We start from the raw sequence: 21023 nt of genomic DNA, 5'->3' as shown, positions 1-21023 counted from the left end.
GTAAGCTTCTGAGCAAACACATATAAATGTTCAAGCGTATAAATTAGCATATAAGAGGGTTATTCATTCAAGCCAAATGAATGTCCACTGCTCTGCTTTGTTTCACATGTGGGCAAACTGGGCTGTCAGAAGAACACTCAGCCATGACTCCTCGTGGGCACTGGACACCTGCAGCAGGCACATAGGAAAAATCTCAGGCTCTCCCAATTCCAGCAGTTAGGACAGCTGCCTAAAACCGGCCCACCTTGTCTTGGTGATTCTTTGCCAGTTTGTCCAGGCAGAACCTTGTTCTTTTTGCCAAACAAACGACCAGTGGAGGACTTGATGCTCTTCTTCTTTGGGGCTTTGTGGAGCGCGTCCTGCCTGCTGTCACTGGTACTGGGATTGTTCACAGGACCTTCCTGGGAGCCTGTTGAGCTTCAAAGAAATAAAATGGATTTTTACCACCCTCTTCCCAGCTCCACAGTCCATTCACACGTACAAGAACAGTCTGCATTTTTAATATTCCTACCTTCAACTTCCTAAAAAACGTTTTGAGTCTCTTACACACAGTACAATATGCATTGTGATGCAGGGTCCCAGTAATGCTTCCACAGACCTGTGTCTGGAAAGCCAAGATTCTGATGTGCTCCCTGCTCAGAGCAGGCCTATACTCTAGCCTGCCTGGTTTGGACACATAAGGGAACACCCTCTGCAGGGGCCTTGCTCAGGCACTGAGGGATGCACTCGGTCAACAGGAAAGAAAACAAGGTCTCAGAAGCCTGACTGTAATTGTAACTTATTTAGGAATTGTGTCCATGTTATAAAACATATACATGCACATATATAATTCTATTGAACTGAAAAACAGCCACATGATGTATGAACAACTGTAACTGCCATTTGACAGTTGAGAAAACTGAAGCACAGGATAAGTAACTTTGTCAGAGACACACAGCTAACTAGAGAATTAACCAGGATTCAGCGGCCAGAGCTCAAATGGCCAAGCCTAACTATTACCCATTCTATCATCGTGGGAGACAACTCTGAAAAGGTAGACTGAGAATACATGTGTGAATTCAGTCAAGATTTCCAAATGTCCTCTGTTCACCAGACATGATGGCTTAAAACAGGCTTTAGGTCAATGGAGGCAAACCTATGGTGTGCATGCTGCAGCAAGCTCTTTGTATCACTGGAAGCTCTATCACTGCTTTAGATTCATCTTTCAAAAGACAATGTATTTACATAGCTAGAAATTACACTTAAAATCAGCTAAGAATGACTGTTAACTCAGAAAAATGTTTCATGAGATGGAGAAATAACAAAAAGCTTACTGTTTTTGAAGTTGATGATTTTTTTCATCCTTTCCTCCCAATTTGCTAAGTTGGAAGGCATCCTGAGATGAGTTTTCTGTTTCAGAAACAACAGCTACAAAAAAGAAGAAAATTCACCAAATTTAGAGTAAATTAACATGGCAAAGTTATATGTTTCACAAATAGGAAGAAGATTCTGCAGGTAGAGAGCTGAATCATTTCTGAAGTGTAAGCTTCCGAGCAAACACATATAAATGTTCAAGCGTATAAATTAGCATATAAGAGGGTTATTCATTCACGCCAAATGAATGTCCACTGCTCTGCTCTGGTTCACATGTGGGCAGACTGGGCTGTCTGGAGAATGCTCAGCCATGATTCCTCATGGGCACTGGACACCTGTGACAGCTACATAGGAAAAAGCTCATGCTCTCCCAATCCCAGCAGTTAGGACAGCTGCCTAAAACCGGCCCACCTTGTCTTGGTGATTCTTTGCCAGTTTGTCCAGGCGGACCCTTTTTCTTTTTGCCAAACAAACGACCAGTGGAGGACTTGATGCTCTTCTTCTTTGGGGCTTTGTGGAGCGCGTCCTGCCTGCTGTCACTGGTACTGGGATTGTTCACAGGACCTTCCTGGGAGCCTGTCGAGCTTCAAAGAAATAAAATGGATTTTTACCACCCTCTTCCCAGCTCCACAGTCCATTCACACGTACAAGAACAGTCTGCATTTTTAATATTCCTACCTTCAACTTCCTAAAAAACGTTTCGAGTCTCTTACACACAGTACAATATTCATTGTGATTCAGGGTCCCAGTAATGCTTCCACAGACCAGTGTCTGGAAAGCCAAGATTCTGATGTGCTCCCTGCTCAGAGCAGGCCTGTACTCTAGCCTGCCTGGTTTGGACACATAAGGGAACACCCTCTGCAGGGGCCTTGCTCAGCCAGTGAGGGTTCCACTCAGTCAACAGGAAAGAGAACAAGGTCTCAGAATCCTCACTGTAATTGTAACATATTTAGGACCTGTGTCCATGTTTTAAAACATATACATGCATATATATAATTCTATTGAACTGAAAAAAAACCACATGATGTATGAACAACTGTAACAGTCATTTGACAGTTGAGAAAACTGAAGCACAAGCTAAGTAACTTTGTCAGAGACACACAGCTAACTAGAGAATTAACCAGGATTCAGCGGCCAGAGCTCAAATGGCCAAGCCTAACTATTACCCATTCTATCATCCTGGGAGACAACTCTGAAAAGGTAGACTGAGAATACATGTGTGAGTTCAGTCAAAATTTCCAAATGTCCTCTGTTCTCCAGACATGATGGCTTAAAACAGGCTTTAGGTCAATGGAGGCAAACCTATGGCGTGCATGCTGCAGCAAGCTCTTTGTATCACTGAAAGCTCTATCACTGCTTTAGGTTCATCTTTCAAAAGACAATGTATTTACATAGCTAGAAATTACACTTAAAATCAGCTAAGAATGACTGTTAACTCAGAAAACTGTTTCATGAGATGGAGAAATAACAAAAAGCTTACTTTTTTTGAAATTTTTGATTTTTTTCAGCCTTTCCTCCCAATTTGCTAAGTCGGAACGCATCCTGAGATGAGGTTTCTGTTTCAGAAAGAACAGCTATTAAAAAATCAGAAAAGCCCCCAAATTAACATGGCAAAATTATATGTTTCACAAATAGGTTGAAGGTTCTGCAGGTAGAGAGCTGAATAATTTCTGAAGGGTAAGCTTCCAAGCAAACACATACAAATGTTCAAGAGTGTAAAGTAGCACTTATGAGGGTTATTCATTCACGCCAAATGAATGTCCACTGCTCTGCTTTGGTTCACACATGGGCAGACTGAGAAAGCAGACTGGGCTTTTCTGGAGAACCCTCAGCCATGACTCCACGTGGGCACTGCGCACCTGCGGCAGGCACACAGGACAAAGTTCACGTTCTCCCATTCCCAGCAGTTAGGACAGCTGCCGAAACCCCACCCACCTTGTCCTGGTGATTCTTTGCCAGTTTGTCCAGGCCGACCCTTTTCCTTTTTGCCAAACAAACGACCAATGGAGGACTTGATGCCCTTCTTCTTTGGGGCTTTGTGGGGCGAGTCCTGCCTGCTGTCACTGCTACTGGGATTGCTCACAGGACCATCCTGGGCACTTTTTGATCTTGAAGGAAAGAAAATGGACTTTTACCACATGCCCTCTTTAGAACTCCACAGTCCACTCACATGTACCAAAACAGTCTGCATTTTTAATATTCCTACTTCAACTCCCTGAAGATCCTTTCCAGTCTCTTACCCACAGCACACTATGCATAGCAATGCAGGGTCCCAGTAATGCTTCCACAGACCTATGTCTGGAAAGCCAAGATTCTGATGTTGCTCCCTGCTCAGAGGAGGCCTGTACTCTAGCCTGCCTGGTTTGGACATCTAAGGGAACACCCTCTGCAGGGGCCTTGCTCAGCCAGTGAGGTTTACACTCAGCCCTCAGGAAAGAGAACAAGGTCTCAGAAGCCAGAACTGGAATTCCACCTTCCCTCTCAGCAGCTCCTGCAGGCTGGTTCCTTGGATCCTGCTCTCCTGCAAAGTGAGAGCTGTACTATCTCTCAGGACACTGTGGAGACCAATGTGCCTGCTTGATCATACTGCCTGGTATGGAACAAAAGCTTCTAAGAGGAAGTGTGGAAAACAACAGTCTATAAGTAACCAAGCCTTCATGGCCTCCTGATGGAACATGCTTCCTAAAGGGATAGGGACAATGTGGGACTCTCAAGAGCTTAGAAGACCCAGAGTGTGGGAGGGTACCTGAGAGGCACCGATTGTCCACAGAATAGCACGATCCAGAACCTGCCACATCCGTGTGGCAAATTCTTCACCAGGAATAGAAAGAAAGTTCTTAAAAGAAGTGAGTGTGTGGGATCTGAAGAAATGGAGCTTTTCTCTCAAGTGCTAATTTCAAATAATTCCTATTCTTTCTAAACTTTGCCCAAACAGATGGCCTTTTCCACTGGATGTCACTACAGCCGCAGAACAGGAGAACACATTCTAGGTCTAACGTTTAAATAATCACAACCAAATGAGCTTGCTGAGAATTCTTTAAAAACTTGGTTTTTCTCACAGGAAAAGATTAATAGATGTTCTTAAAAACTAAGACAAGCAGGTTTCTCAGGGGTCTGGTGGCCTACGAGACCTGCTCCTTACTTTTGCATGTCCCTGATGTCCTCGTGGCTGACTATTTGCAACGCCCCTGTGTGCAGCCTGTCTAGCTGAAGGGACTTCGGAGAGGAGAGAGGGGAAGTTCCACATTTTATCGTTGTCTTGTCATCTCGTTCTTCTTCTCTGCAAGCTAGCAACTGAGGAGTGAAAAAGCAACATCAGCTAACAGTACATTATAAGAAAACACATCACATAGGCTTTAAATAACATAAACTGACTCAAAACCTATTAGCTAAACTTTCTACCTGTCCTGAGAAGTCTCATTTTAATTGAATGCCAACCTGAAGGCCTGTTTGTCTGGGGGAAATGGACCACATAGCAGAGAGAGAGCAGGGCAGGTTGACCTATAGCCTTCCTTCATGGAAGCCCCGGGAAGCCCAGGGACAGCATCACCCCCCCTTCAAGATTCTGTTCTCCGTACAACCTCAGGTACCTCTGAGGATAGTTACTGAGGGACAGTGAAGTCCTAAACGAAGCCTGTTCACTGCACTTTATCACTTCAGGTTAACAAAGTTACTCTCATTACTGAAGAGCCTGTGACACATATCTTCAGTTACTGATGTCACTCAAAGGAACACTAGTGGGGGCCGAAGCCTCAGGGAAACTGTCAATACTTTTACCTCTAGCAAGAAACAAGACAAGGACAGCATGAGCGAAGACCCAAATATGCATGTGTGTGGCTTCTGTTTCTCACTGTGTGGACCAAATGTTATGAGCAGAAGCATTTGCATGCAGCCTAAAACCCTACTTCCATGTGGCTTCATAAAATAATCCTGGGTTTTGGGTTTGCATATTATCTTTTTTTGAAGTCCTGCAATGTCTCCAATGTTTTGCTTTTATTGGTTTTGTTCTTTAATGTTTTCAGTTTTATTATAACTGATGATATAGGCAATTCTTTTTAAGATAGCAAGAGGCATTATGGTACCCAATGATCATCACTTTGTCTTCCGTTTTTATATTATGTACTATATCCATTCTTTTGATTTGACTGACTCTGTTTTGTTATGTCACATTGGATTTTATTCTCTTCAAATAGAAAGTAATAAGAACTGTGGGAGTAATAAAACCCAAAATGTATAATTGTCATAGTAAAAAAGAGAGGAAAAGAAAGTGCTCTAAAGGATATAATTGCATGTATATTTAAGTGTATAAGATAGATAACCATATTGCTAAGTTTTTGTGGGATCATTGAACAGAATTGTTTGTAGTCTCACAGTTTGAATGTCTACTTTATATGCTTTAATTTTGTAATCTGAACAACCATTTCTAAGATGACAGTATGTAATCTATTAACTAGTGACTTCCTACTGTTTTTTTTTTTTTTTTGAAATTCTGTATCACTTGTATCCTTTTTCTGTTTTTTTTTTTTTCTTTTTCTCCTTAAATAAAAAAATAATAATAATCCTGGGTATATTATTAAAAGAGGGTCACGCAGACCCTGGGATTTCTTTTAGGGGATGGCCCATGAGTATGCCTATGTGTTGAAGAAGGCAGGACTGTGGAAATAGTGCATATGTGAACTCTTTCAGGGTCTGGTTAGGCCCTGTTTAGAAGGTTGTTATTTTCGGGTTTTGAAGCAGGACTAGATTTCATGAAACATTCATGGTGAACAACAAGTGGTGAATAGTTAATTTATTTATCTGTACAATGGTATAAAGGATACAGATTCCATTATAGTCCTGTAGCAGCTCACTGAAGACCACCTAGACTAGTGTGAGCTGAGAGCATTTAGGATATAATTTTTTTTTTGTCTTTTTCCTTTTTATTGGTGCTGGGGATCGAACTCACGACTGCCTGCTTACAAGGCAGGCGTTTATGCTGCTGAGCTAAACTTCCAGCCCGCTAGGATATAATCTTAACAGATAAACAGATAAATTCTGTATCTTTCTCTCTTTTTTTTGAGATAAGGTTTCATTATACAGTTCTGGCTGGCCATGAACTCACATGATAGCCCAGGCTGGCTTCAAACTCCAGCAGTCCTCCCTTATCAGCCTCCTGAGTGCTGGGATTACAGGCATATATCACCTTGTCTGGCTCTCATTTCTAATTGTAGTAACAAAACAAAAGACTGTCGGGGGCTGGGGTAACCAGAGCTCACTTACTTAGCTTGTTTGAGGCCCTGTGTTTAACCGCCAGCAATCTCATCTCTAAAAAAGTCCATCAAGCTTGAAATCAACAACATGAATCATAAAAGTTCAAAAAAACTTTTTGGGAGGGAAAAAGAAATCAAACTTAGGACATTGTTTGCCAGGCATCATTTAAATTTCACGTTAAAATAATCATTTGTTAAAATAGAAAAGAAAAAAGAAGAGGTAAGGCACTATACGTATGCTCCACCCACAAAAAGAGATTCTTGCACCAAGACTCCCCTACACTAGCCCCTGCTCTGCCCAGAGCCTTCCAGGCTCACTGAACCAGGTCTTCATTCTGCCTCTGTTCTCTTGTGGGAGGAAAGCACAAGGCTAGGGCCCACTGCCTTGTCTCAGACATGTCTACAAGTGCCAAGAAGTCACCTTAGTCTGCCCAGTAAAACTGAAATGAAGAAGTAACCATCCCATATCGCTCTTTGTCTGGCCCATATTTGCTGTCCTTAGACTCACTGCTAGGCTAATCTTCACAGCCAGCCCAGAGCAAGTCTTCTCAAAGTCACCAGGCTGCATGCTGAGGAGAGATGACTAGTGAACAAGAGGAGGCCACAGTGTCTGAGTCTAAGTCAACAGACTGCTTCCTTTGCTGAGAAATTCTTACTGCCAAAACCAAAATATCCAAACCACACTGAAGTCCACTGAACAGAGGTAAGCTCTGAGGCCGGCTGCTGGTGAAAGCGCGGCATCTCACTTTGGGCAGGCACAGATCAGGGCCATTCCAAGCAGCACTACTGTGTGGATCACTACCTCACTTACAAGAGAGCAAGCCATGGTTCCACTGGGCCAAGGAACAGCTCCCAGGCCAGGAACTAATCAGCAACAGAGTGAGGATCTGTACCCGTGTCCTTAGTAAATTTCCCTTCTGCTCAGCCACATAGAGAAGCTCACACACAGCTGCTGAGGACAATCACTACTTGGCACCTGCAGCAGCACTGCCCCACAAGTGTACCACCAGGAAGGCAGGAAGCATGAAGCGGGCATGGCACAGGGCCAGAGGCAGCAGGCATTAGGGGGAGCTTCTAGATGGACAGAAAGAAAACCCTACAATCCCCACTGCTCCCAGGGTACTGCTTTTACTTTCAAGTTTTACTCTGAGAGGGAGACTCCCAGCAGATCAGAGCATCTTGACAAATCTAGGCCCAAGGGAGAAATGGTCCTGGTTTTGAAATCAAAACACACTTAACTCCTACCTGCTCTGCACATCATGTGATCTAAATTTCAGTTTCCACATCTGTAATTGGGGGCAAGCACAGCAACTGGTTTCTCACAGGGATGTGTTTGTGGACTAAATATAGCAAAAAAATGCCCAAGCACTGAGTTTGGCACCTGGCAGAGAGCAGTGCTTACTAAGTTCTAGCCTTCCATATCAGAAAAAACTAGTTTTCCTCAATCTAAAGCCTATGGCTCTGCTTCAATCATTCCGTCCTTTCAAATCCTAAATTCTGTCTATTATACACATGCATGCAATGGTTAGAGGCAAAAGCACTGAGTGAAGCAAACACTGACATCTGTCCCCATGTTCCATGGATGGCTGATTGCCAAGAGAACAGTAACTTGTGATGTGGCAGGTCAGTTTAAACATTTCCAATGAAACATCACTTATTCATTGCAATATATTGACAACATTACACTTATTTGTGACATACTATACTCTTCCATGCATTAGGGAGATACAAAGCTATGCTCACTTACTGGAAAATTTACCTTTCTATGATGTTTCCTTAAGTTGCTAGGCTAACAAGACGCATGCAAAGAAATAGACACCAGATTTATGACACGATTTAAAGCTAAAAATTCAAGGATCTACTCAGGCAAATATATTACAATATGAAGGACAAGACAGAAATAAGAGAGACAGGATTTAGAGAAAATATAACTGGAAATCAAATAATCTTTTATCACAAATTTAAATCTAAGTTATCCAAGATTTACTAGAAAACACTATAAATTACTACTCAAAGAGCACATTCTATTTGAACACATGCGATTTAAAGCAAGACACTGTATAGAACAAAGGGCCCTGATAACCACCTACTCTCTAATATTCCCATGATGACAAGGATGTTACAGCAACATCTATTATAAAACTGAAGAGCCAGGCATGGTGGTGCAGACTTGTAATCCCCGCATTTGTGAAGCTAAGCCTGGAGAACTGCCAACCTGCACTACATGAGTTCAAAGCCAGCCTGAACTGCATGGTGTCATCCTGTCTCAGAAAAACACAAAAAACTGAACAAACTTATTTTTAGTTAATCATTTTTTGTGCAATGCAGTAAAATCTTCACCTAGAATATGATTTACAACTTCCTAAAATATATCATTTATCCCTCGTGCAGTGGCATACACATGAAATCACAGCACTCTGGTAGGCTGAGGCAGGAAGGCTGCCAAGTTTGAGCTCATCTTGGTGATTTAGCACGATCCTGTCTCACAATAAAAAATAATACTGAAAAAAAAAAAGGGTCATGTGTGTATCTCAGTGCACAGGCCTAGATTCCATCCGAGATACTGTGGAATACAAAGGAGTGGAATGGAATGGAAAAAAAAAAAGAAAGAAAGCTAGGCATCCTAAAATACGTAACAATAAAAGCTAGCACAGTACTAGATAGGAGGCATTTTAATTAAAAAGTAGTCCATTAAAGACTATAGCATATGCCCTATAAGTTGATGAGATTTAGAATTCTGATTATAATCAATAAAATCTGATTCGTATTGTCTGTATAAAGTTCCCATAAATTTTACACTCAGCAGTGGCCCCTCCCCTTGCTCCTGCAGTATGCAGGGTTGAATCCAGCTGGGCCACTCAACAAACTACACTGCCAGCCACGTTTATATTTTTATTTTGACATAGCACATTGCTAAACTTCTCATGCTGGCCTCAGACTTAAAATCCTCCTTCTTAGCTTCCCCAGTAGCTGGCATTACAGGCATGTGCCACTGCAGTGAGCCCAGATTATTTTTTAACCTAGGAAATACTTCACTCATGAATCATGCAGATCCTGTACAATCTAAGGAAAAACATTCAACCAATTATATCTTGCTTGTAACCACATTGACAAATTATATATTAAATATAATTGATCACTACTGAGCAAAATACATTTTTAATGACAAAAACCCCAAGCCCCACTAATCAGTCATAATCCAGCTCAGACTCACACGTGCTTGCCTGGTTAGCTGTGCAGAGCCATCACAGAATGGGGAGGGGCTGAGAGGGGAGCTTCATGGACAAACTACAAATTGATAGGGACCTGAGGCCTGGATTAGAATTGAATCTGGAGATGGTTAAAATAAAACAAACACAAGGGTGGCATAAGAAATCAAAACCAACAATGGAAGCACACAGACCGTCAGCCAGCATGCTGAATTAGAGAACCAGGAAGAAAGAGTTTTCCTCCGTGGTTGTGTGTGGTACTGGGAATAGAAGGCAGGGGTACTCTAACACTGAGCTATGGTCCCATATTTTTTTCCTTTTAATTTCAAAACAAGGTCTTGCTAAATTGGGCAGCCTACCCTTGAACTTATGATTGTCTGCCTCAGTCTCCTGGGTAGCTAGAAAGATAGGGTTCACCCACTATGCTTGGGATACTCAGCTCTTTTTGAGTCAGTGTCTTCCTAAATTGCCCAGGCTGACCTTAAACTGGCAAACCTCCCACTTCAGTCCACAAGTAGCTGGGATTACAGATGTGTTGCTGCACTTCTTTTACAAATACTGGAAAGAAGGACACAACTGATAAATGAGATTGTCAAAAAGATGAAAATACAATGCCAGGCTTGGTGCCACATGTCTGTAATCCCAGCATGTGAGAGGCTGAGGCAGGAGAACTGCCATGAGTTCAAGGCCAGCTTGAATTACACCACAAGATCCTTTTTTCAAAAAACCAAACACTAATAAATAAAATAAGTTTGAAAAGAAGAAAAAGGGTCAGGGATATAGCTCCATGGCATAGCACTTGCCTGTCAAGCAGAACATCATGAGTTCAATTCATAGTACCAAAAGAAAAGAAAATGGTTTGGTGAGTGGTTTGGTGCTTGCCTAGTATGTGAAAAACCCTAGGTTCAAACCCAATATGTCCAAAAAAAAAAAAAAACAGGAAAAGAAAAGAAAAATATTGCTCAGTTAGTTAACAGTATAAATTATAAATACATCCAAATGTCACAAAACAGACTGCTGACACTGAACATTCCACTAAAATGACTTGCTTAATTTGATTATATTCTGGCTAAGAATGCCACTAAAAAGTAAAATGTATAGCAAGAGAAATAAAACCAAAGATACAAGTACAGGTGCAAAGTAGAATGTTGTAAATACAATTTCACATGAAATGAGATCTCATAGGCAAGATAAGCACAAAGCCTAAACTACCCAAAAACTATTCACACATTAGAGCTGATGTAACATCCAAAATTCAATACCATACCTCTGTGCCTGAGGAAAAATATGAAAAAATTAGAAGACACCTGATAATGCTCCCTTTGCCACAGTCCCAGAGAATACTCACATCTCTTTAGCGAACTCAAAGCACAACTAGTACTGAAAATCCTTGTTTAAGGAGTGCATGTACTTGAGAAGCTGAACATAAAGAAGAACACATGATGACAGCCAAGAAGCTGCAAAGATGAAGAATCCACATGAGGGTGGAGGACAAACTCCCATAAACTAAGTGGGAAAAGCTGGGCAAGTTCTCCTCTACCTTTTTAAAAGACCACAGAAAAGGAGAAATTTCTCAACCAGGGGGAGGCGGTATGTCACGATCTGACAGCAATACTGTGTTGTATTATTCATATTTATACTCATTCAACAGTGCAAATGCTGAAAATAACCGACCAAGGAAAGGACAAAAAAAAAAAAAGGAATCATTATCCTTAACACTCCAAGCACTCAACATTATGACAACCCTGTAATTTTTATCACTTATTTCATGAACATCTCATTCCAATTTCTTGTTCATCTCTTCAGACTTGATGAGATCCTTTCTTGCTGTGTCAAGATTTTCTTGCAGCTCTGACACATGGCTGGAAAGTGCAGCCAGGAGCTCCTTCATCTGACTCTGCTCTTTTGAATGTTTGTGTATGACTTCTTGGAGCACAATTATTTTGGCAAGGTCTTCCTCATGGCTTAAGGAGCCAGCAGAAGATCTCTGATGGGTAAAATGGACACTCTTAAATAACCTTAGTGTACTACCAAATAAAATACTTTTGAACATAGGGACTATCAAAATGGATTTATGCCATCTGTTGGATGATAGGACTCTCAACAATCACTTTAGCTGGAAGCAGGCCATTCCAGCAACAGCATCCAAACAGCATCACACACGAACCACAAAATATAAGAAATCAGCAACAGAACAAAGAGAGATCTCAAGGACTTACCTTTCCATTAGTGCTTGGTGTTTCTTCTTGTTCATGGTCAAGCACTCCATCTCTTGGTGATTTTTTCTCATTATTCTGTTTTTTAAGAGTCATTAGCTACAATCGAAAACTGAGTATGAGACTACAATAACTTATGGAAGAGTAATGAGTAAAGACAGCAAAATTCCATTTGGAAAAACATAATTCTACAGTGCTGAACATAGTATAAAAAAGACAGTACATGCCAAAGCTGACCATCCATAGCAGAACCAGATTACTAGAAACAGAATGTACTGACTGCTTGACAACAAATTTAGAGATTCTTGCAATCTGAAATAAAAATCTAATCCAATAGTATTACAGGCTTCACACTGTTTTTTAAGAGATTAAAATAAAATAATTTTCCCTTTTCAGGGCTAGGATGATGTCCCACAATTACCTCCTTGTGCGTGGCGCCCAGTTCCTCTTCCAGCAAGCTGCACCTTTGCAGTGCTACACGTAATTGCTCTCGCACCTGAAAAGAGTTGAGTTTTTATATGCATACGCACACTTTCCATATAGTTATCCTGATATTGATGAAAGGCATATAATAAAGTACTTTCAATGTCTTTCATTGCTAGTACTGTCAAGAAAATGTCCTTGTTAATGGCTTTAAATATTAAGGCCGGGAAACTCTTGTTCCTAAATAAATGAACACTATCCAGTTCTTAATGGGCAGTCAATATTCAGAAATAATCAATTGAAGACTCACATTCCAGTTAGTGTTTGTTGATTATGCAGAACATTGCCTTTTAATACAGAAAGTCTGTTTACAAGAACTCAAAAACTTAGCAAACCTTAAAGGTAAACAAACACATGCAAAGTCTGCCATGAACCCAGCAAGTGTAAGAACCCAGAACCACTAGTGTAGCTCATGTACCTCTTTGTCCAGGGTCTTGTGGTGGTCAAATAAGAATGTCAGTGCTTTTAGCACTTCCATCTCTGTGGACACATCTGCAGGACACCGCGCCTGCCGCTTCATCACAGTCGTTTCGAGAGAGCGTTCATGCCTGGAGACAAGGAACTCCAGATGTTCCAGGAACAGCTGAAACCAGGCCAAAGGGGGCGTGTAAAGAGCACCTTCAATTTCACATTCAAATCCTTCATAATCTCATGGTCAAACAAGTTCAAATTCCTACAATTCAGTAGAGTTAGGTAAATTTCCCTCAATTGTATTCGAATGTCATGAATTTCCATCACTAATTTCTTTTATTAACAAGAAGGTCTCATTTTGTAGTCTAGGCTGGCTTGAGGACTTACTAGCTAGCCCAGGCTGACCTCTAACTCAAGACATTCCTGGCTCAGAACGTTGGGATTGAAGGCATATGCCACCATGCTTTGCCTTCTATCACAAATTTTAAGCAACATTTAATACTGAACACACTCTACAGAAGGAAAAAGCACAAAACACTTAAACCAGAGCTCCACTGACCCTCATGTTGTTCCTTTCTGCTTTGAGTTCAGCAATTTCTTTTTCCTTCTCAAGCAGCTGTTCCCTGCAAATGTTGAGCTCTTTTGCAAGCGTTGAAAACTCCTGCAAAGCAGCAAAGTAAAGGAATAAATCAACACATACATGAATAAATTTAAAAAAAAAAAAAACCTCTTAGGCAAGACTTCCATTGGCCTCATAGTCCACACACACAGGCAACCCAATCTCAAGATACATGGCAAAGGATTCCCATTCTCCTCCAGAGAAATGGAGATCAACCATTTGCCGTAAGGTGACATAGGTATTCCCAATGGAATGAGAGTCTAACCCAGGCCATCTGACTTCCCTCCACCCTGGCACTGCTGAAAGCACAGCAGGGGATAATGAGTGTCCAGGTCCACCTCTTTAGACTTCAGGAAATAAAAGCATTTTCCTCAATTGGCATCCCAAAATGAAGCATCTGAAGACATTTGTAAGTCAGTCACAGATCTGAGACCTAGAGCCCTTAGAGAGATCAAGGAAAAAAGGCCTAGAAGGTCACTATCCAATTCTAGTCCCCTCTCTATTCTGATTTTCCCTTAGTCCCTATAGTCTCCCTGAATCATTGGAGCAAAGTCAACTATGAAGAATGGGCTTACTGCTAGGACTAGGAAGCCTTTTGTATTCTCTGTAAAGGCATTCTCAAAACACTATGCATGCAGCAGTGTAGGAGATCTTGCAAAAGGCAGAGAGAAGCTGCAGGAGTCCTGCAGCACTGTTCTGTGCTAAACCTTGTGTTATGACACCGGTTCACAGATACCACAAATGAACTGAATTGAGCAATGTGAATTTGGAGCAAAGCAACTCTGAAATAAGTAAAATCATCTGCCAGTGTTTCTGGCTTTAGGTGCTTTTCCTTTAAAAGACAAGAATAAAGATCTACCGGATAAATAATCAGTCCTTCAAAAGAACATGTGCTTGAGCTAGATAATTCTAGAAAGCTAGTTTAACACAGGCGGTGCTCTTACAGGGCACTGGTAGCAATTGTTTGCAGCTCACAGTCAATCTCATCACAGAAAGCACAGGCCCATGAAGTCTGCTTTAACCAGACCACGACTCATGTGCCTATGTGAGCCACAGTGAGATTGGGCAAGTAAAGTGAGAGAGAAATAGAGATGACACTGCCACAGAAAGCACTGGAAAAGAGCAAAATTTCTTTTAAACTAGCTTTTCTTCTCCAAAAACTCATGACTGTGGGTGAGCCGAACTTAGCCTGGCAGGAACTTTGCAGCCTGCTCCCCAGGGAGACCTGAAATGATGAAAACCACTCTTCAAAGCTTCTGGAAATGGCTCAAAGGATAACAGTAAATGAGGAAATTATCTATTCAAGAAATATCAGGAATAAGGCCAGGAGTCCATGGTATTTGAATTAGGACTTCTATTTGCCTCCCCCACCCAGCTCAGCATAGCGGACTCCTCCAGCCAAAAACACAGGGCCCTTCACCAGGCCAAAACCATGGTGGCTCCCCAGATAACAACATAGAGATTCTTCTCCCCAGGTCAGCAGAGCCTTCTCTTTCCCAGCTAGCAACACATGATTCTCATATCCAGACCAACTGAAGGCCCCTTCTTCCCCCAGGCCAGCAAGGTAAGGTCCTTTCCCCAGGCCAACAACACAGGCTCTGCTCCCTGGACCTGCCATGCAGGATTGTCTCCTCACACTCAAATGCCCCCTCACCAAGGCCACTAACATAGGGTCTGCTTGCTCCTGCCTGCCAACCAGGTAAAAATCATCCAAATGTGTCTTAAAACCTGACAGAGTTCCAGCCAGTGTTGAGACATCTTCATAGGCCCAAAGCCAACCTTCAGGAATGGGACTTGTGGATGCGAAGCAGTAGGGGAAAGGGTATTGGCCAGCCGGCCATCTAGACTTCTGTCATGTTCTCTACTAAGTGTGAGCTCTTCCCTGTGGTACAGATTTCTCCTGTAGATGCCAACACGGCCCTGATCGAGGTACTAACTGGCATTGGCCATGGTGATAAGCAAGAGCTCACTGTCAGGTCACCTAATAAGTACCATTCCTGACAGAGTGTGCCCTCTCTCTAATGGAATCTTTTATCAGAAAGATTCTGGGGCAGGTAGAAGAAAAGTAGACTCTAGTTACTCTAAGTCAAAAATCAAATCAATTCTATTCACACACCTATCACATCAATAGGTGGGCCTGGCTCTAGGCCTGCCTGAATTGAGGGCCTTGAATTTTTCTCATTTTGTCTCTCTTGCTGCAATCTGGCTCACCTTTGGTGACTTACTGCCAATGCTCCGTCTTTGACCATGTCCACAACAGACTGTATCATTCTAGCTAAGGTCTGTTTCATTTACTAGATTCCAAGTTGTTTTTTTGTCATACCTGCTTCGTTTTACCGCCAGTCCCTGTTACTATGGATGTTAATCTGTCTCTAAGTATCATGCTCACTTATTTTGGCAGTTTTGGCAGATTCTCCACCCATTTGTGATCGAGTGAAATAGGCACCTGTTTGTGAGTAGTCATCTCTGTAAGCGTGTCTTAGTATTATCTATTTTTAAGCACTGTGGAATCTAGTTTCATGCTCATCTAGATGAGGAGGCTTTATGTTGTTAGCAGTCTCCCTCTCCCAGTCACTTCCAGCTACTATAAAAAAAAAAAAACTACCATAGTCATAGGCTGGGTATTAATAAACAACAGATAATTATTTCTGACAGTTCTAGAGGCTGCAAGTCTAAAATCACATAGGATACAATGTTAACTTAGGATACAATCTTAAATTAGGATATATAACATATGATATAATCTTAACAGATAAACAGACAAATTCTGTATCTTTCTCTCTCTTTTTTGAGATAAGGTTTCATTATACAGTTCTGGCTGGCCATGAACTCACACTGTAGTCCAGGCTGGCTTCAAACTCCAGCAGTCCTCCTGTATCAGCCTCCTGAGTGCTGGGATTACAGGCATATACCACCTTGTCTGACTCTCATTTCTAATTGTAGTAACAAAACAAGACTGCTGTGGGCTGGGGTAATCAGAGCATGCTTACTTAGTATGTTCAAGGCCCCGTGTTTAACGTCCAGCAATCTCATCTCTAAAGAAGGCCATCATGCTTGAAATTACTAACAAGAATCATAAAAGTTCAAAACTATTTTTGGGAGGGACCCAAAAATCAAACTTAAGACCATGTTGTTTACCAGGCATCATTTAAAATTTCAGGTTAAAACAATCATTTGTTAAAATAGAAAAGAAAAAAGAAGAGGTAAGGCACTATACTTATGCTCCACCCACAAAAAGAGATTCTTGCACCAAGACTCCCCTACATTGGCCCCGCTCTGCCCAGAGCGTTCTAGGCTCATTGAACCAGGCCTTCATTCTGCCTCTGTTCTCTTGTGAGAGGAAACCCAAGGCTAGGACCCACTGCCTTGTCTCAGACCTTTCTACAAGTGCCAAGAAGTCACCTCGCTCTGCCAGGTAAAACTAAAGTGTAAAAGTAACCATCCCATACCAGTCTTTGTCTGGTCCATATTTGCTGTCCTTAGACTCATTGCTAGGCTAATTTTCATAGCCAGCCCAGAGCAAGTCTCCTCTAAGTCACCAGGCTACATGCTGAGGAGAGATGACTAGTGAACAAGAGGAGGCCACAGTGTCTGAGTCTAAGTCAACAGACTGCTTCCTTTGCTGAGAAATTCTTACTGCCAAAACCAAAATATCCAAACCACACTGAAGTCCACTGAACAGAGGTAAGCTCTGAGGCCGGCTGCTGGTGAAAGCGCGGCATCTCACTTTGGGCGGGCACAGATCAGGGCCATTCCAAACAGCACTACTGTGTGGATCACTACCTCACTTACAAGAGAGCAAGCCATGGTTCCACTGGGCCAAGGAACAGCTCCCAGGCCAGGAACTAATCAGCAACAGAGTGAGGATCTGTACCTGTGTCCTTACTAAATTACACTTCTGCTCAGCCACATAGAGAAGCTCACACACAGCTGCTGAGGACAATCACCACTTGGCACCTGCAGCAGCACTGCCCCACAAGTGTACCACCAGGAAGGCAGGAAGCATGAAGTGGGCATGGCACAGGGCCAGAGGCAGCAGGCATTGGGGGGAGCTTCTAGACTGACAGAAAGAAAACTCCGCAATCCCCACTGCTTCCAGGGCACCGCTTTTACTTCCAAGGTTTCCTCTGAGAGGGAGACTGTCAGCAGATCAGAACATCTTGAAAAATCTAGGCTCAAGGGAGAAATGGTCCTGGTTTTGGAATCAAAACAGACTTAACTTATACCTGCTCTGCACATCATGTGATCTAAATTTCAGTTTCCACATCTGTAATTGGGGGCAAGCACAGCAACTGGTTTCTCACAGGGATGTGCTTGTGGACTAAATATAGCAAAAAAATGGCCAAGTACTGAGTTTGGCACCCGGCAGAGAGCAGTGCTTACTAAGTTCTAGCCTTCCATATCAGAGAAAACTGTTTTTCCTCAATCTAAAGCCTATGGCTCTGCTTCAATCATTCCCTCCTTTCAAATCCTAAATTTTCCATCTATTATACACACGCATGCAATGGTTAGAGGCAAAAGCTCTGAGTATAGCAAGCACTGACATCTGTCCCCATGTTCCATGGATGGCTGATTGCCAAGAGAACAGTAACTTGTGATGTGGCAGGTCAGTTTAAACATTTCCAATGAAACATCAGTTATTCATTACAATATATTGACAACATTACACTTATGTGTGACATACTATACTCTTCCATGCATTAGGAAGATACAAAGGTATGCTCAGTTACTGGAAAATTTGCCTTTCTATGATAGTTCCTTAAGTTGCTAGGCTGACAAGACGCATGCATAGAAATAGACACCAGATTTATGACACGATTTAAAGCTAAAAATTCAAGGATCTACTCAGGCAAATATATTACAATACAAAGGACAAGACAGAAATAAGGGAGACAGGATTTAGAGGAAATATAACTGGAAATCAAATAATCTTTTATCACAAATTTAAATCTAAGTTATCCAAGATTTACTAGAAAACACTATAAATTACTACTCAAAGAGCACATTCTGTTTGAACACATGTGATTTAAAGCATGACACTATAGAACAAAGGGCCCTGATAACCACCTACTCTCTAATATTCCCATGATGACAAGGATGTTACAGCAATATCTATTATAAAACTGAACAGCCAAGCATGGTGGTGCAGAGTGTAATCCCAGCATTTGGGAATCTGAGCCTGGAGAACTGCCAACATGTACTACACGAGTTCAAAGCCAGCCTGAACTGCATGGCGAGATCCTGTAATAAGCAGATGAACAAAGCTCTATAAAAATAAAAACAGAAATAATTTCTTAGATAACTACAGAGATGGTGAGTGACTCTAGAACTATATGGATAAAAAGATAAATAAAGAGCTTAGGGAAATAATGGAGACCATGAATGCCTAGCACAGGAAAGAAATATTGTGCTCTGAGTGAATGATTTGGGGATGATAATGAATAATGTATGTGCCATTGTTGCCCTGATTGCTGTTTTGAAATTTTTGTTTTAGTTTTTTTTTTTTCTCAAAATAAAATGGGTTTGGGGGGAGAGCAACCAAGAAGAAATAGATTCAAACAGATATCCAGGAGATTATAGAAGATGAATTACAGTTAGCAATCATGGAAAGAAAGATTTCTTAAAAGAAGCAAAGGACCAAAAAAAAAAAAGTCAATCCAGTGGCCACTAAATGATGCAAAGAGGAATAATGTAAGATTGACTGGAGTCAATGAAAAAGCAGGAGATACCACAAATTGCTTAAACTTGTTCACAAAAGTAATGGGAGAAAAATTCCCAAGCAGGGTAAAAAATTCAACACAGAGATAAGTGAAGAAATTAGCCATTATAAAAACTCCAATTCACCACTACAAAAACAATCTATACCAAGGCATATAATACTCAAAATTCCACAAATTCACCACAAGAACAGATTATTAAAAGTTGTTAGAGAAAAGAAACAAATCACTTATAAAGAAAAGCCCATCAGAATCAGCAGACTTCTCAACATAAATGCTCAAGTTAAGGAGAGCTTGGAGTGAAGCCTTTCAAGCCCTAGAAAACAACCTCCAAACTAGATTGATTTACACTGGAAAACTAACTTTCAAAATTAATGAATAAAACTTTCCATGATAAAGAACACCTGAGGAAACCCACGAACACCAAACCAGCACACCAAAATGTTCTGATGGACATTCCTGAAAGAGATATTAAGGACTACAACTCCATGAAGAACAACAGAATCAATCAACCAGGCAAGGCAAGCAATTCAGAGGAGGGAAAAAGAGAACCAATGATAAGAGAATAAACATGAAAAGATAAGTCAATACATATCAGTTATAATCAATGTTAATGGCCTCAGTTCCCCAACAAAAGAAACAGACTGGCAGAATGGATCAAAAAGCAGGATCGAACAATATGCTGCATACAAGAAACACATTTTATTCAAAAAGAAATTCACAGACTGAAAGGTCAAAGGATGGAAAACAATACTCATGTAACAGGAACCTGGAAAAAAGCAGGGGTAGTTATTCTATCTGCAGACAAAGGGATTTCAAGCCAAGACTGATTAAGAGACAAAGGTCACTGTATCCTTGTAAAGGGAACAATCCAAGAGGAAATGATAACAGTCATAAATATATATGCACCAAATGCCAACCATGGAAAACCCAACTATACAAACAAATATTAATAGACATGATAAGCAAAATATGCGCTAATACATTTATAACAGGGAATTCACTATCCCACTGTCACAAATGGGTGGATCAACTAAACAAGAAAATCAACAATGTAATGTCAGAACTGAACCAAATTGTTAAACAAACGGATTTAGCAGATTTCTACAGTGTATTCCACACCAGAACATCAGAGGACACATTCTTTTTGCTGCATATGCAACCTTCTCCACAATAGGACACATTGTAGCTCACAGAACATGCTTAAAGAAATGGAAAGAAGTTGAAATTATTCCAGACATATTATCAGCCCACAGTGCAGTGAAACTGGAAATCAATGGCCAACTACAAGATTCATAAACATATAGATATTCAATAATACCTTCCTGGATAACCAATGGGTTATAGATGAAATTAAATAGTATCTATAATTAAATGATAATGCCAATACATTGTAACAGAACATAAGGAACACAATGAAAGCAGTCCTAGGAGGGAAATTTACAGCACTGAATACCCATAGCTGAAAAACAGAGCAAGCTCAAATAACCTACTGTTGAACCTCAAGCTTTTAGATCAAGGGCAGGTCATGCCTAAAGCTTGTAAAAAGGAGGATGTTATAGAGAACAGAGCAGAAGTTAAAGCAATGGAGACTAACAAAATAATACAAAGAATCAATGAAACAAAGAGTTCTGTGTTACATTAAATGAACTTGACAAACTCTCAGCCAACCTTATTAAAAACAAAAAAGACCCAAACACATACAATTGGGAATCAAAAGGTGGAAATCACAAGAAGCCCTACAGATATTCAGAAGATCCTCAAAA

At 41.1% G+C, this 21023-nt stretch overlaps 1 protein-coding gene across 1 annotated transcript in view; it reads right to left on the bottom strand.

Moving 5' to 3' along the window:
- LOC134472798 (liprin-alpha-1-like) overlaps positions 1–21023 on the bottom strand; it is a 56534-nt gene that overhangs the window by 29471 nt on the left and 6040 nt on the right. The window contains exons 3-9 of the mRNA XM_063235125.1: positions 13481–13582; positions 12929–13093; positions 12449–12523; positions 12031–12126; positions 4496–4647; positions 3289–3461; positions 2842–2909 (exon numbers count right to left, since the gene is read on the bottom strand). Coding sequence (XP_063091195.1) covers positions 2842–2909; positions 3289–3461; positions 4496–4647; positions 12031–12126; positions 12449–12523; positions 12929–13093; positions 13481–13582 — 831 coding nt within the window. The remainder of the gene's footprint in view (positions 1–2841; positions 2910–3288; positions 3462–4495; positions 4648–12030; positions 12127–12448; positions 12524–12928; positions 13094–13480; positions 13583–21023) is intronic.

This window comes from Cavia porcellus, unplaced genomic scaffold, assembly GCF_034190915.1.
Source record: "Cavia porcellus strain 051 isolate PalLab524CR breed Dunkin Hartley unplaced genomic scaffold, mCavPor4.1 scaffold_25, whole genome shotgun sequence".
NCBI lineage: Eukaryota > Metazoa > Chordata > Mammalia > Rodentia > Caviidae > Cavia > Cavia porcellus.
This window is presented reverse-complemented; position numbering and strand designations above follow the sequence as displayed.